This window comes from Nelumbo nucifera, chromosome 2 (assembly GCF_055504915.1).
Source record: "Nelumbo nucifera cultivar China Antique chromosome 2, China Antique-T2T, whole genome shotgun sequence".
NCBI lineage: Eukaryota > Viridiplantae > Streptophyta > Magnoliopsida > Proteales > Nelumbonaceae > Nelumbo > Nelumbo nucifera.
Window position 1 is genome coordinate 25,668,672 of NC_142650.1, and position 13,603 is coordinate 25,682,274.

Here is a 13,603-nt window from a genome sequence, read left to right on the forward strand (position 1 = left end):
TTCTTTACACATAATAGAAAGATTGAACCATGGAAGTTTGCAATTTGGATGGCTCTCAGGATGAAAATTTCCCTCATATCTGTTTCCTACTAGTTTGAGTTGAACTATCAATGTCTTTCTTTCCAGAATTCATGCTGTGGGTTTTACTGGTGCTTCATCTTCAGCTTCAAAAATGGTTCTAGGCTTCTAGCCCAGAAGAAAAAGGATTTCGGGGGTTGGGGCACAACCGGAGCCTTGTCCAGATCTACACTAGGTTTGAAATAACTCACCCAAACATTGCAAGAAGCAGGTGGCTGGGCTAGGTTGTTCTGTAATCTCTGTTACAATGAGAGTTGAAGAAATCCCAACTGAAAATCAAGTCAGATAAAAGCCCAACTGAAGCTGGGAAAAGCAAATTCTGTTTGGCAGAACATTTAAAAATTGCCACGCCTTAGCACCACCCAGACCCAGTCAGTATTCAGTAGTCATCCACCATTTGAACAGAGTGGTTTAACTTATCAGTGGAGTTCAAATTTTTTGTCTAATGTACTTTCTAACTAAAACAAAGCTGTCAAAAATAAATATTTAGAATTGTATATGCACTCGTGAACAACAGTTGCATGTACATGAAAAGATTTGAGCAAGTATTTGAGATTTTAGTGGGGGGATGATGTGTCCATGGACAAGTAATGGAGGATTGAGTTTTCCAATACATTTGCTTCTGTGCAGTACTGCAATTTTTGCTGGGTTTGCTAACTGGAATTGAAACCAAAAGGAGGAATCATAAGATTCTGCAGAGTAAAAGAAAAGTGTGAAAACTGAGGTCAGTAAGAAACTGTGCTGTATAAAATATTCAAATAAGATAAACTTCTTCTGTACTCTGAGCAGTACAAATCCTTGTAAACAAGGGAGAGGATTCCATCTTTTTTACCACCCCACATTTCAATGATCAAGCATCTCCATATTTCCTCGTTTTTTTAGCTTCAAGTGGTAAGAACTAAGAAGTGTCATGCTTCAGCTGCATTTGACGACCCACCAGCTCTGGTTTTGGATGGGAATCCCAGAAACCAGACCGACGAAGATACCTCAAAAACAAGAGAGAGAAAGAAAGAGAGAAGAGAGAGAGATGAAGGGTCTCTATCAGTGAATTGGTATGCCAGACGTACTGCTTGATGTGTTGGGGTTAGGGTCCAATGATCCAAACATGCAGAGAACCTACCTGGTCATCATGTATTTCTACTTCGCCTTTTTTTTTTTGGTGTGGTGGTTTTGTAATTGGACCGTCTTGGGTTTCGGGTCACTGACTTGTAGGTGAGGTGAGACCGGGACCTATGCCTGTCTCATGTTAAGTTGATTGGGACCCACCGTCGAACACTCGTACTGCATTTTTGTGGTTACCAAACTACCAATTGGTCAGCTCTACGTACGTCTTGGCCCAGGGCTTAGGAGCCTAGGACTAGCGGTTGCAAAGAATCGCATCTTGCTTGCGGTGGGCTCGGGTTCCAACTATTTAACTCGGTACCGCTCCGATAAATTACCCGATATCCGACTGTGGCATCTTATCGCGAATCCGCGATCGGACTTTCGGTTGTTAAGCCCCCGTTTGCGAGTGTTTATTTTACAACGGGACTACAGTCAATACACTAATAAGCACTTTTATGTGTTTGGGAAACTTATATCTATGTTTATATTATTATAAAAAGTATGAACCCGTCTTGTATTTTTAAAATTATTTTGACTAAAATATTCTTCTTTTGAAATGTGTTCCCTCTTTATTGTGTGGGTAGAAAATATAATTTAAATACTATTATTAAGTTCATTCAATTTCCTTTTATTAATCTCACATTTAAGGCATTAACTCCCATTCTCTTTCATTGAATTATATATTTATTTTTTATTTCTTATAACTAAATTCTATTAATTAATTTTTTCATTAATCCCATTTCATTTTTATCATCAATTCTACTAATTATTACATAACAAAAGTCTATCGGGAAACAAAACCATAATTTTGTTTAGGTGGTGATTAAGAAATAAATAAAAATGTCTAAAGAAAATAAATAAAATATATAAAAAATTTGGGCAGATATAAGATAAATAAAAAATATTTTTATTAATGATAAAAATGGAATATAGAATTTAAAACCAACTAGAAATAAAATCATTTTTTAATTCCCTCTCATTAAAGTTCCATATATAAGTTATTAACTCTCATTCTCTCATCAAATCCTATATTTAAAGTATATCTGTTTCTCATCATTAAATTCTACTAGTTAAATCTAGAACATTAATTTTAATAGTATAAAAATCAATATTTAGAAAATTAATCTATACTACTATAAAAGTTGTCAATAGCTCCCCATGGTTTCTAGAATTTTTTTGACTAAAGTACCCTTATTTTTTGAATTTGGTTTCTCTCTATTGTGAGGATAGAAAATATAATTTGAATATTACTTTTTAATACATTTTATTCATTCATTAAATCCCACTCTCTCTCATTGAATCCTATATTTAAGTTATTTTTGTCTATCATCATTAAATTCTATTAATTAAATCAATGAACATTGATATTAATAATATAAAACCCATATTTTAATCAACTAAAAATGAAACTCATTTTCTAGGTAACAAATAAGTAGTTATACCGTTCAGGTCAAATAGGTGAACCAATTATACCATAATTAAACACTAAAAATTTAAAAATAGATACAAATACATAAATAAAAATTAGAAAATTTTAGTAACATCTTTAATATTATATATTTGCCATACATATTAAATAAAAATAGGTATATGGAATGCAATATTTAAAACTGATCCATAAATGAAACCATTTTACTTCTTGAGTGATGGGTCAATGTTTTAGCCATTCACATCAATAGGTCAAACCCATGATATTAAAATTGAATAATAAATTTAAAAATATAGAAATGAAAAAATACTATAATTAAATACTAAAAATTAAAAATAGATAAAAATACATAAATAAAAAACTAGAAAAATTTTAGACATATCTTTAATATTATATATTTGACATATTAAAAAAAATAGGTATGATAAAAAAAAAGTATTTTAATTAATAATGGAAATGGAATGCAATATTTACAAATAATCAACAAATGAAACCATTTCCCTCCTTGAGTGGTGGGTCAATGGTTTTATCATTTAGACCAATGGATCAACCCATGATGTCATATAGTAAAATATCATTTTTTCTAAAACTAGAAAAATACAAAAGATTATAGAAAATACATAAAATAGAAACTAGACACATCTCTAACATTATATATTAATTCATATTAAAAAAGATAAGTGTGATAAACAAGAATTACTTTTATTAATGGTGTAGTGAAATAAAAATTTAAAACCAAATGAATAAATTGTCCAAGTAAAATGGGTCAGCCCATGTTGTTATAATTGAATAATAAAATTTAAAAAGCATAGAAATACAAAAAATAGTAGAAAATTTGGCACATCTCTAATATTATATACCATCATATTATTGAAAAAAAGAAGTGTGATAAATAAGATTTATTTTTATTGATGGTGGAAATGGAATACAAAAAGTAAAATTGTCTTGAAAATGAAAATGCTTTCCATTCAAGGAATGGTTCAGGAATTCAATAGTGTAGGTTAACACATGATGTTATAATTAAATAATAAAAATTTTAAAATAGATGGAAATACTAAAATTTATAAAAAGCAGAAAAAGTTCATAGAAAAATTAAGACATCCTTGATATTATACATTGATCACATTGTATAAAAAAAAATTGTTTTATTTATAAAATGAAAATGGAGTACAAATTTTAAAATTTACATAAAAATAAACCCATGTTTTGTGTTATGTCAAATGGGATATAGCTCATGATATCATTATTATTGTTATTAAAATTCTTGATATCTAAAATTGTCACATGCAATGCACGTACACATTTACTAGTTTTTGAAAAAGTGCTTATTGCATTTTTAGCCTATTTTTTGACCCATAATGTAATAATGTAATTTTCAAAATACCTATACTAAATGTGAATGAAGTGCTTTTCACCAAACACTCATAAGCGCTTATTAGGATATAAGATAAGCACTTATTTTTCAACAAGTAACTAAAAGGTGGCTGGACTGACTGAGTTGAATGGCTTATTGATTTGTTTCTTTGATGATTATTAAAGCCCATTCGTTTTTCATTTGGTTCTTTACCTGGGTAAGTGAACCTGTGTTCTCTTGTTTTTCAAGTAAATAAAGCAATGATAATTTTAGCTATAAAAATCATCATTAAAAGGGGTAATTTTGTTCCATCATGTAATGGCAACTTTCCCTGAGGTGGGAAAATTACTTAGCAATTCGAGAGATGAGATGCTTAGGGAAAATAATTTTTTATGGACCCTACATGAATCTAACAAACGAGCATGGGTATTTTGGTTAATGGGAACTTCCATTGATCAATTTTCCCCCTTCAAAATCTAGGAAAAAAATCGGGCCTAATATAGATATTGGACATTTTATGATATTTTGGTTAATGGGTATTTTATGATCTATACCAAAACCAAGAAAAATATTCACTTTACATAATGTAGATATTGGATAAACTCCATACTCCTAATTACTACATTATAGGATAAGTTTGATCCACCAAAAGCCAAAATAATAAACAATTCAGGACTTATTGTTTTTGGATAAGTTATTCATCTAGAAGTTATATAGGCAGGTGTCCATTATATTCTTATATTGTTTTTTTCAATGCCTTTTTCTCCAGGCCTTTCAGAGCACCTATAATTGGTTGTGGTTAGATGTGTAAATTGGGTCATGCTACTAGTGGCCTAGCACGATGGTTCATAGGCCATGTCGGGCTTGGGGTTTCAAGTCTATGGGTCAGACTGAGCCAACATGATAGTGCGACCCATGGGCTTGCATGGCCTAGCGTGCGGCACGACCCAACCCGTAGGCCTGTAGTGGGCCGAGTGCGGCCCGCCCAAAGAATTAGTTATTGGAGACCCCCCCAATGGCTAGTTTCAACTTTTTGGGCCATTTTTTTACAGAAATACCTCCAACAACTATAAACAACTATATAGGTGGGTATTTATGTAGTTTGGCTTTGGGGAGAGATAAAATGACAATAATGCCCCCTAACAACTATATAACAACTAATTTAGAGGGGTATTTAGGTAAAGTGATAAATGATTTTATAATAACCAAAATACCCCTCTTAATAAATAAAAAATGACTAGTTTTTAGGGTATTTTTGGAATTAAATTATTTTAAATTCATATAAATAGCCTTATCCTCCACTATTCTCATCACATCAATTCTCATATTTTCTTATACTCTCTCAAATCTCAATCTCTCATACATCATACTCTCACATATACTCTCATACTCACTCTAGTCTCTAATTCTCAACTCAATTCAAGTTTCAACAAGAAAAAGGCTTGCTTGGATATCTCAAGTTAGCAATTTGGGAGACTTGGAGGTTTCAACCGTTGAAATTAAGTTGAGATTCCGAACCAACAATTTGACTAAGTGCAATTAAATTAATTTTTATGTTTTTATAGTTAAAAATGGTCGGTTCCTCCTCTCACTCTTGACACTAATTCTCCAACATGGTCAATGTCGACGATGTCGATGTTCAATCGCAGTATGATAGTGTTAGCGCTAATATGGATGTTGTTGATATTACCAATGTTCCCACCCCATATTTAAAATAGAGAAGGTTGAGGGGAAGGGAAAGAGAGCCGTTTGTCAAAAATTTAAGTGTGACTTTAACTACAGTAGTAGTGGGGGTACTGTCCACTTGGGTAGACATTTGAGACGCTATATGATGAAAGAAGAAGAAGAGAAAGAAACATCACAAGCACAAATAGGAAGTGAAATTTTTGGTACTTTTAAATATTCCCAAAAAAGAATGAGGCAAGAGTTAGCAAAATATGTTGTGCATGCTAAACATCCATTTTTATTAGCTGGAGATACTAAACTTGAAAAATTTTTATGTAGGTCTTTAAATACACAATTTAAAAAAGTTTCTAAAAATACTATTAGAACAAACGCTTTAAAAAATTTTTATTCATACAAAAAATTAATTTCTATGTTATCAAATTTTAATTCTAAAGCTGTAATTTCTTCTGATATTTGGACATCTAGATTTAATATAAGTTATATTTGTGCTACTAGTCATTTTATTGATGAAAAATGGTTTTTACATAAAAGAATTTTAAGTTTTACTAAGCTTGAATGGCCACATGCTGGCCTAATTATTGCTGCAAGTATTTTAAATACTTTATATATTTATGGAATTGAGAATAATTTTTTTATTAGTTTTGATAATGATTGTAATAATGATTAAGTAATAATATTTTAAAATCTCAATTAAAACCATACTTAATATTAGATGTGCATGTTACATATTAAATTTATGTATTCAAAATGCTTTAAATATTATTTCTCATCATATTTCTAAAATTAGAAATTGTATAATATATATTAAAAGTTCTAGAGCAAGAAAACAAGAATTTAAATATTTATGTCAAAATTATGGCTTAAAATATAAGTATTTTGTATTAGATGTTCAATATAGATGAAATTCTACATATTCTATGTTAGAAAGTTGTATTGCTTACAAACAAATTCTTATTGATTTTTATAATGCAAAAATGCCACATGATATTATACTTGAGGAAGATTAGAAAATGGTAATTTGTATAAAAGATTTTTTACAAATTTTTTATGATGCAACTAATGAATTTTCGGGTGTTTATTACTCAACTAGTTGCCTTTGAGTTAATTGATTATTTATGATTAGTGATTTTTTTTTTTTGCAAAATATAGGAAAAATCCACAATTTGGAAGTATTATTGAAATAATGGAGAATAAATTTAAAAAATATTGGGAGAAAATTTCTCCCCTTTATAGCTTAGCTACAATATTAGATCTTATGATTATGAAAGATGGTTTAGAAGTTTTACTTGAATCATATTATGAAAATATGAATATTAAAATTGGAAATAGATAATTTATTATTTGAAATGTATAGTTTATATGAATTTCAAGTGGTAGGGCATAGGAAATTTTGTACAGGTGCAAGTTCCACTTCTAAAATAGCTATAGTATTAGATCCTAAGATTAGGAAAGATGGTTTGAAAGTTTTACTTGAATCATATTGTGAAAATATGAATATTGAAATTGGAAATAAATATGTATTAATAATTTATTATTTGAAATGTATAGTTTATATAAATCTCAAGTGGTAAGGTATAGGAAATCTTGTACAGGTGCAAGTTCCACTTCTGAAATAGCTAGTTCCAATAGTGGAAAAGACAGAATTTGGTTTCTAATAAATAAGAGGCAAAAATCTACAAATACTTCATCAACAAGCTCATTTACTGAACTTAATTTTTATTTACAAGGAAGTTTTTCTACTTTAGCTGATTCCTTCGATTTGGAGGAATGAGATAATTTTGATATTTTATCCTGGTGGAGAGGACATGAAAAAAAAAACCTATCCAATCCCTGCCTCCATGGAGCGTGATCTACTAACCCCTCTAGTGTTTACAGTTCCATCAAAGTATTGTTTTAGTGCAGGTACTAGGGTGCTGGACGACAAGAAAAGCTGCATGAATGATGAAAGTTTGATGATGTGCATTTGCCTTAAAGATTGGTTGGATGCTAAGGATATATTACAAGACAAATGAGAGCATGATATTACACCTGATGTTTCACTTGAAGTAAATGATGAAAATCAAGGAAATGATTAGATAAAGATGCAAGTGGAGGTAGAATTTTTTATTTTTTTGTATACTCAATATTTCAATTATTGTATTTTTTTCAATTTTATTTAAACTAGTTGTTATTTTTTCAATAATGTAATTTCTTATTTTCAATTTATAATTATATTATATTTTTTATATTTTATTCCATTTTTATATATTTCATACATCCATTGACCATTGTATTGTTTAAATTCAAGAAATAAAATTCCTATTTTTTTTTCAATTTATTGTCCATTTTGTATTTTGTTAATTATTTAAGTATTTTTTCATTTCTTTGTTAGATTTTTTATTTTTCCAATTTGTTCCCAAATTTCAAAGGAAAGTGAAATATTTTAGTTTTAGCGTTTACTTAGCAAAAAAAAAAAAAAAGAAAATCAAAATGTTAAAAAAAAACTAAAACTAGTTTGGCCTGGTTTGGCCTAGGCCCAAGGTTCAGCCCGTAGCTCAGCCTGAGACAATCCAGGCCCATGGCATGGCCTACAATCCACCTGACCTAGGCATGCGGAACGACCCGACCAAACACGGGCTTGTACGGGCTCAGACCATGGATTGTACCGGACCAACCCCCAAAGTATCCTAAGAAAGAAAAGCATGGTCTGACTCAATCCGTTGACTGACACAACATGGCCTGCACTTTACACGGGCTGCACGTGGGCCATACCGTGCTGACCCGATTTACAACTCTAGTTGTGGTGGTGCCAAAATCACATAACTTTCACATTAATTAACGGAGGGCCTATTTGTGGTGTCAAACGGGGCCATCTAGATATGTTTAAATAGTTTTAAAAACCATCGAATATCTATTTTAATTAATTTAGTAAAAATAAAAGGTATATTCAAGTAACTAATTCTATATAAATTGATTGATCAGTATAATTTGAAAACAAAATCAGAATATAAATAGGAAACGGAATAATCAAACACTCCGGTAGTCCGGTCCAATTTTATTATAGTTTGGATGGAATGTAATTAATATAAAATGTGTTTTACGTTGATAATGGATGTAAATGCAATTTTACTACTTTCATAAAAGCGATGTAAATATTTACATCGATAATCTTACTTGTCATTTACAAATTGAAACCGATGGCTGTACAACTGCATCAGTGTATTTTACTTTTATACAGAGTAAACAAATTAGAGGAAAGTGGGCCCAAACTTCAGAACTGCTCATTAATGCATCCATGGACCCAAACCCTAGCCTTAGCCCTAGCAATTGGGGGATAGGGATACATAGGGTAATTGAACAATCAGGCACTGAAAGACACCATCGAAAACCGAAACCGTATACATTGCACGCACCTTCACGAAGAGGCCGACGCCGATCCGATCCACCACATCGGTCATGACTTACTCGTTTCTATTTTCTATCTCCCGAACCAAATGTTGCAACTTATTCCTTGAATAAGAATAAAAAATAATTATAATGTGTAAGGCTCCCAAAGCTTAACTTAACATTAGGGGTGTCGGCGGTTCAGATTAAGCACCTCTTTGTTTTCAGGTAACTCACTTAGTGTTCTTTTCTGTTTTCAGGTAACCCACCCATTAACATTAATACATCATGGCAGGCATTGATCATTGAAAGCTTGAGCATAGGTGTGTATCATTTGGACACAATCACAATCCAACGAATTGTTTGTAAGTGGTAAATCTCTTGCCTGGGCTGCATCCTTTTCAGTTTTCAATGAGATTAAAAAAGTAGATCATTGAAAAATATAATTGACGACCTATTTCTAAGCTGAAAGAATTAGGCCCCGCGTTTGGGACAGTTTTGCATTTGTGGCGAGTTGCATTAATTGATTTGTTACGGTTTGCAATAATAGGATTTGGAATTGGAATCAGAATTAGAATGGGTTATTTCGATTTCAGCTGTTTGGTTGGGCAGAACTGGAATCCCATTTTCATTCCTACTGGAATAGCACCATTCCTTGCCCCTCCTTCAAGAATAAAATCTAATTTCTACTGATTCCAATTCTCATTTCCATTCCTGTCTAAACCAAACAAACTATTCAAAATAGGCCATTCCAATTCCAACTACAAACCAAAGGGAGCCTGCATTTGAAATGTTTATGTTGACTTTCTAAATTTTCACCAAACACATTTTCATGGGTTTTGGGAGGGTTAAAGGGGTAGCTGCTAAAAAAAAAAGTCATCAAATGGCTATTTACTTTAGCCTGAATTTGCTCTTCTTGTAGTATTACTCGTTATCAACCTCACAACACATCTCAGTCACACACTGAAAACATCTAACATTCTATATTTATTATAGTATTTCATAGTACTTGATTACTGGACAGCTTAAGCTGAATCTTCAGCTCAGCCCTCCAAACGGAACCTTAATCTTGGACCAACTATGAGCGAGCCGTGCGGACCGGACCACACAGCCCCGAGATTCCTTTCGTATGGGGAATGCCAATTTAAGCCATCCATGAATTTCCTTGCTATATGTAGTTATAACTACCACCATCATTGGCCATTAAGGGAGCCTCTGATGTTGTCCGGTTTCAACTGGGTCCCACAAAATTATGTCTTCCCAGTCCCAGATTCCTATATACTTCAACTCAAATGTTTGTGCCACGTGTACAATGGTTGACTAGTACACGTCACCTGCCACTTGTCCCCTCATCGACATATGGGTTGGTGTCACATGTATAGCAAGATAGCTATAAACAGTTAAAAAGGAGCAATAAGAAATTTTGAGGTGCAATTTAATGTGACACGGGTGCTGCATGTACCTCCCCCGAACTTTCTCCCACCAATCTCTCTACTTCCTTTAACTAGTCTACAATCACAAATGTCAAGCACACAATTAAGATAGACAGAGATTATCTTTTCTTTTCTTTTGTTTTTTCAATGAGGTCTAGCTGCTTTCTAACCATTGGATTGGTATCAGATGATGGTACAAGATTGGGTGTGATGTGGGGTAGATTCCAATCTTCCTCCTCATGTGAAGGGGACCCTCAAGGCATCCAAATATTTGCCACGTGTGTTCAAATTCTAAATAAATCCAGCCCTGAGAGAAGATTAGTTCATTAATTAAAACATGGGAATTATAACTTTTTCATAAGCAGGAAGTTTAATTTATTGACCATGTATAAATATAGGCGTTGCAGCACTAGAGAAGAAGTTACTTTGATACAGGTCGCACCGCCATGACTACAACAAGCAGAGATGAATCCGACTACGACAGTAGCTGTTCTTCGGTCACACTGCCGGACTCCCGCTACAGCTGGATAAGCGACTTCAGCTTTGGCAGCAGGAGCTCCGTTTCAGTCTGTTCCTTCAGTGACCACACCCTCTCTTGTGGTCAAAAGCCACACAAGGCCAACCAAGCTGCCTGGGAAGCCATGAAACGCCTCCGAGGCGAGAATGGCCAAGTTGGGCTTCACCACTTTCATTTGCTTCGCCGGCTTGGAAGTGGAGACATCGGAAATGTCTACCTCTGCCGGCTCCGGAATCCTGTTGTGGGATTGCCTGAGTGCTTGTATGCTATGAAGGTGGTTGACAGAGAAGCTCTTGCATTTAGAAAGAAGCTTCAGAGGGCAGAGATGGAGAAGGAAATACTGCGAATGCTTGATCATCCTTTCCTCCCAACACTCTACGCCGAGTTCGATACCTCTCACTACTCATGTCTAGTGATGGAGTTTTGTCCCGGCGGCGATTTATATGCTGTCCGGCAACGCCAGCCCGGGAAGCGTTTTAGCATCTCATCTGCCAAGTAAAGTTTCTCTTCTTTCTTTTCACTATTTCTTGCTGGTTTTCAGGTCTCTTAAGATAAAAGCTGTGATGGTTCATAGATGGAACTGAGGCTAACTAATGGATTTGAAAAAAAAAAAAAATCTACAGGTTTTATGCGGCTGAAATCCTTCTGGCTCTGGAGTATCTTCACATGCTGGGGATCGTATACAGAGACCTTAAGCCAGAGAATGTTCTAGTTCGGGAAGATGGGCACATTATGCTCTCCGACTTCGATCTCTCCTTCAAATGCGACGTGGTGCCCAAGCTCCTAAGGACGAAACCCAACCCTGCTGCTACATACAGGAATGTTAAGAGCTCAACCCCTTCATGTGCTGCACCCATGCAACCTGTGTTTTCATGTTTTCTGGCGTCTACCAAGAGTAGCAAGAAAAAGAAGGAAGCTGCCATGGGAGCAGTGGCACCAGAGGTTGATTTACAGAATGTTGATCCAGAGCTGGTGGCTGAACCCATCAATGCTCGTTCTAAGTCATTTGTAGGTACCCATGAGTACTTGGCACCAGAGGTGATCTCAGGGTTGGGCCATGGAAGTGCTGTGGATTGGTGGACATTAGGGGTGTTCTTGTATGAGCTCTTGTACGGGAAGACACCCTTCAAAGGTGAAAGCAATGAGAAGACTCTTATCAATATCATTAAGCAGCCATTAACTTTCCCCAGGATTGGTGTTAGTACCAGCAAAGAACTTGAAGAGATAGCCAAAGTTCAGGACCTCATAAGCAAGCTTCTGGTGAAGAATCCAAAGAAGAGAATTGGGAGCTTGAAGGGTTCCGTTGAAATCAAGAGGCATGAGTTCTTCAAGGGCGTCAATTGGGCTCTGATTAGATCAGCCAAGCCTCCTGAAGTCCCCAAGGATTTACGCAGGATCAAGAGCAAAGCTTCTTTATCAAAGTTTAGCAGCAGGAAAGAAAGAAAGCCTGCATATCAGCTCCCTGATCACCATTTTGACTACTTTTAATTGTAAATAAATATAGATAGATAGAGATGAAAAAGCATGTTATACTAATGAAAGAGTCTTTTCTTTTTCTTGGGTTTTGGTAGAGAAAGAAAGAGTTCTTTTGCTTTCTCTCTCTCTGCTAAAACCTGGTATTATGATTAAGATGTTCCTGTAATTCTTTTTTGTTTCCTACTAATGGAAGAGTTCTTTTCTGGAAAAGTCTTTTGATTTCCTCCTCCTTGTTAGATCCCTTTTCCCTGTATAAGTGCATGCCCTAGGACCCAATATGGAAAGGATAATAAAAAAAATATGGAACCCATAATTGTTCCAATTTTCTTTTCTCATGGAACTCATGTGCTGACAATAATGGCTCTTCATCAATGATGAAAATAATAATAAAAAGAAAAGCTAGTATCAGCTCTCATCTATCAACCATCTCTAGTTTATTTGGTGATCTTCTTTATTATATATATATATATATTTTTTCTTGTGGGCACCCAGCTCTCCACACTCCACCGGACTGAACTGAATCCCCCTATCGCTCGCCAATTTAAAAAAAGAACACAAACCCATTATAGTCACCTGCAACTTTTCCATGAATGCTCTGTTCATCAAGCTTTGCATATCCTTTGGATAGCATAATTTCAATCAGAACTCATAAACAACCAATATAATTGATGAATTAATTAATTAGATTTCACCGACACTAATATATTCCAACTGCTAGTGATTGAAGATATTGGGCTGATCTTCTCATTTGTTTAGTTTTACTTAATTAGTCTGTGATTGGATAAGAATCATGGGGAGAAATTAACTGTTTTTTTTTTTTTCTTTTCAGTGAGGAGCCTTTTATGATGGCTTCGACTGAAGACTACTGAGCCAGAAACTAGCAAAAGGTCAAGGTTCAAGGGATGTATTCGTCATTTTAAGGACTGCCGTGGCCAACCTATTGATGGCCTTTCAACTGAGTCACTGACCGTCAGCTCATGGATGCACGCGGGCTTTGGGCTTTTCTTTATGCGAGAAATACGACCCACTCGGCCAGAGTCTCTCGACAGGGACAGAGAGGGTGGATATTGTAAGTTCAGTAGATAGAATATTGGTTTTCAAGGACAGGTCCGTCCGAGAAGTCCACACTCCACAACCTTTAAAAGAGATGGGGACCTTGTGTT

The 13,603-nt window shown here is 34.3% G+C and overlaps 1 protein-coding gene across 1 annotated transcript; it reads left to right on the top strand.

The window, feature by feature from the left end:
- Window positions 1–10,848: 10,848 nt before the first annotated feature.
- On the top strand, window positions 10,849–12,650 carry LOC104595341 (protein kinase PINOID 2-like). Its single transcript, XM_010256040.3, has 2 exons — window positions 10,849–11,459; window positions 11,588–12,650. The coding sequence occupies exons 1-2, from the start codon at window positions 10,894–10,896 to the stop codon at window positions 12,450–12,452; spliced, it is 1,431 nt and encodes a 476-aa protein (XP_010254342.1). The 5' UTR covers window positions 10,849–10,893; the 3' UTR covers window positions 12,453–12,650.
- Window positions 12,651–13,603: the final 953 nt, after the last annotated feature.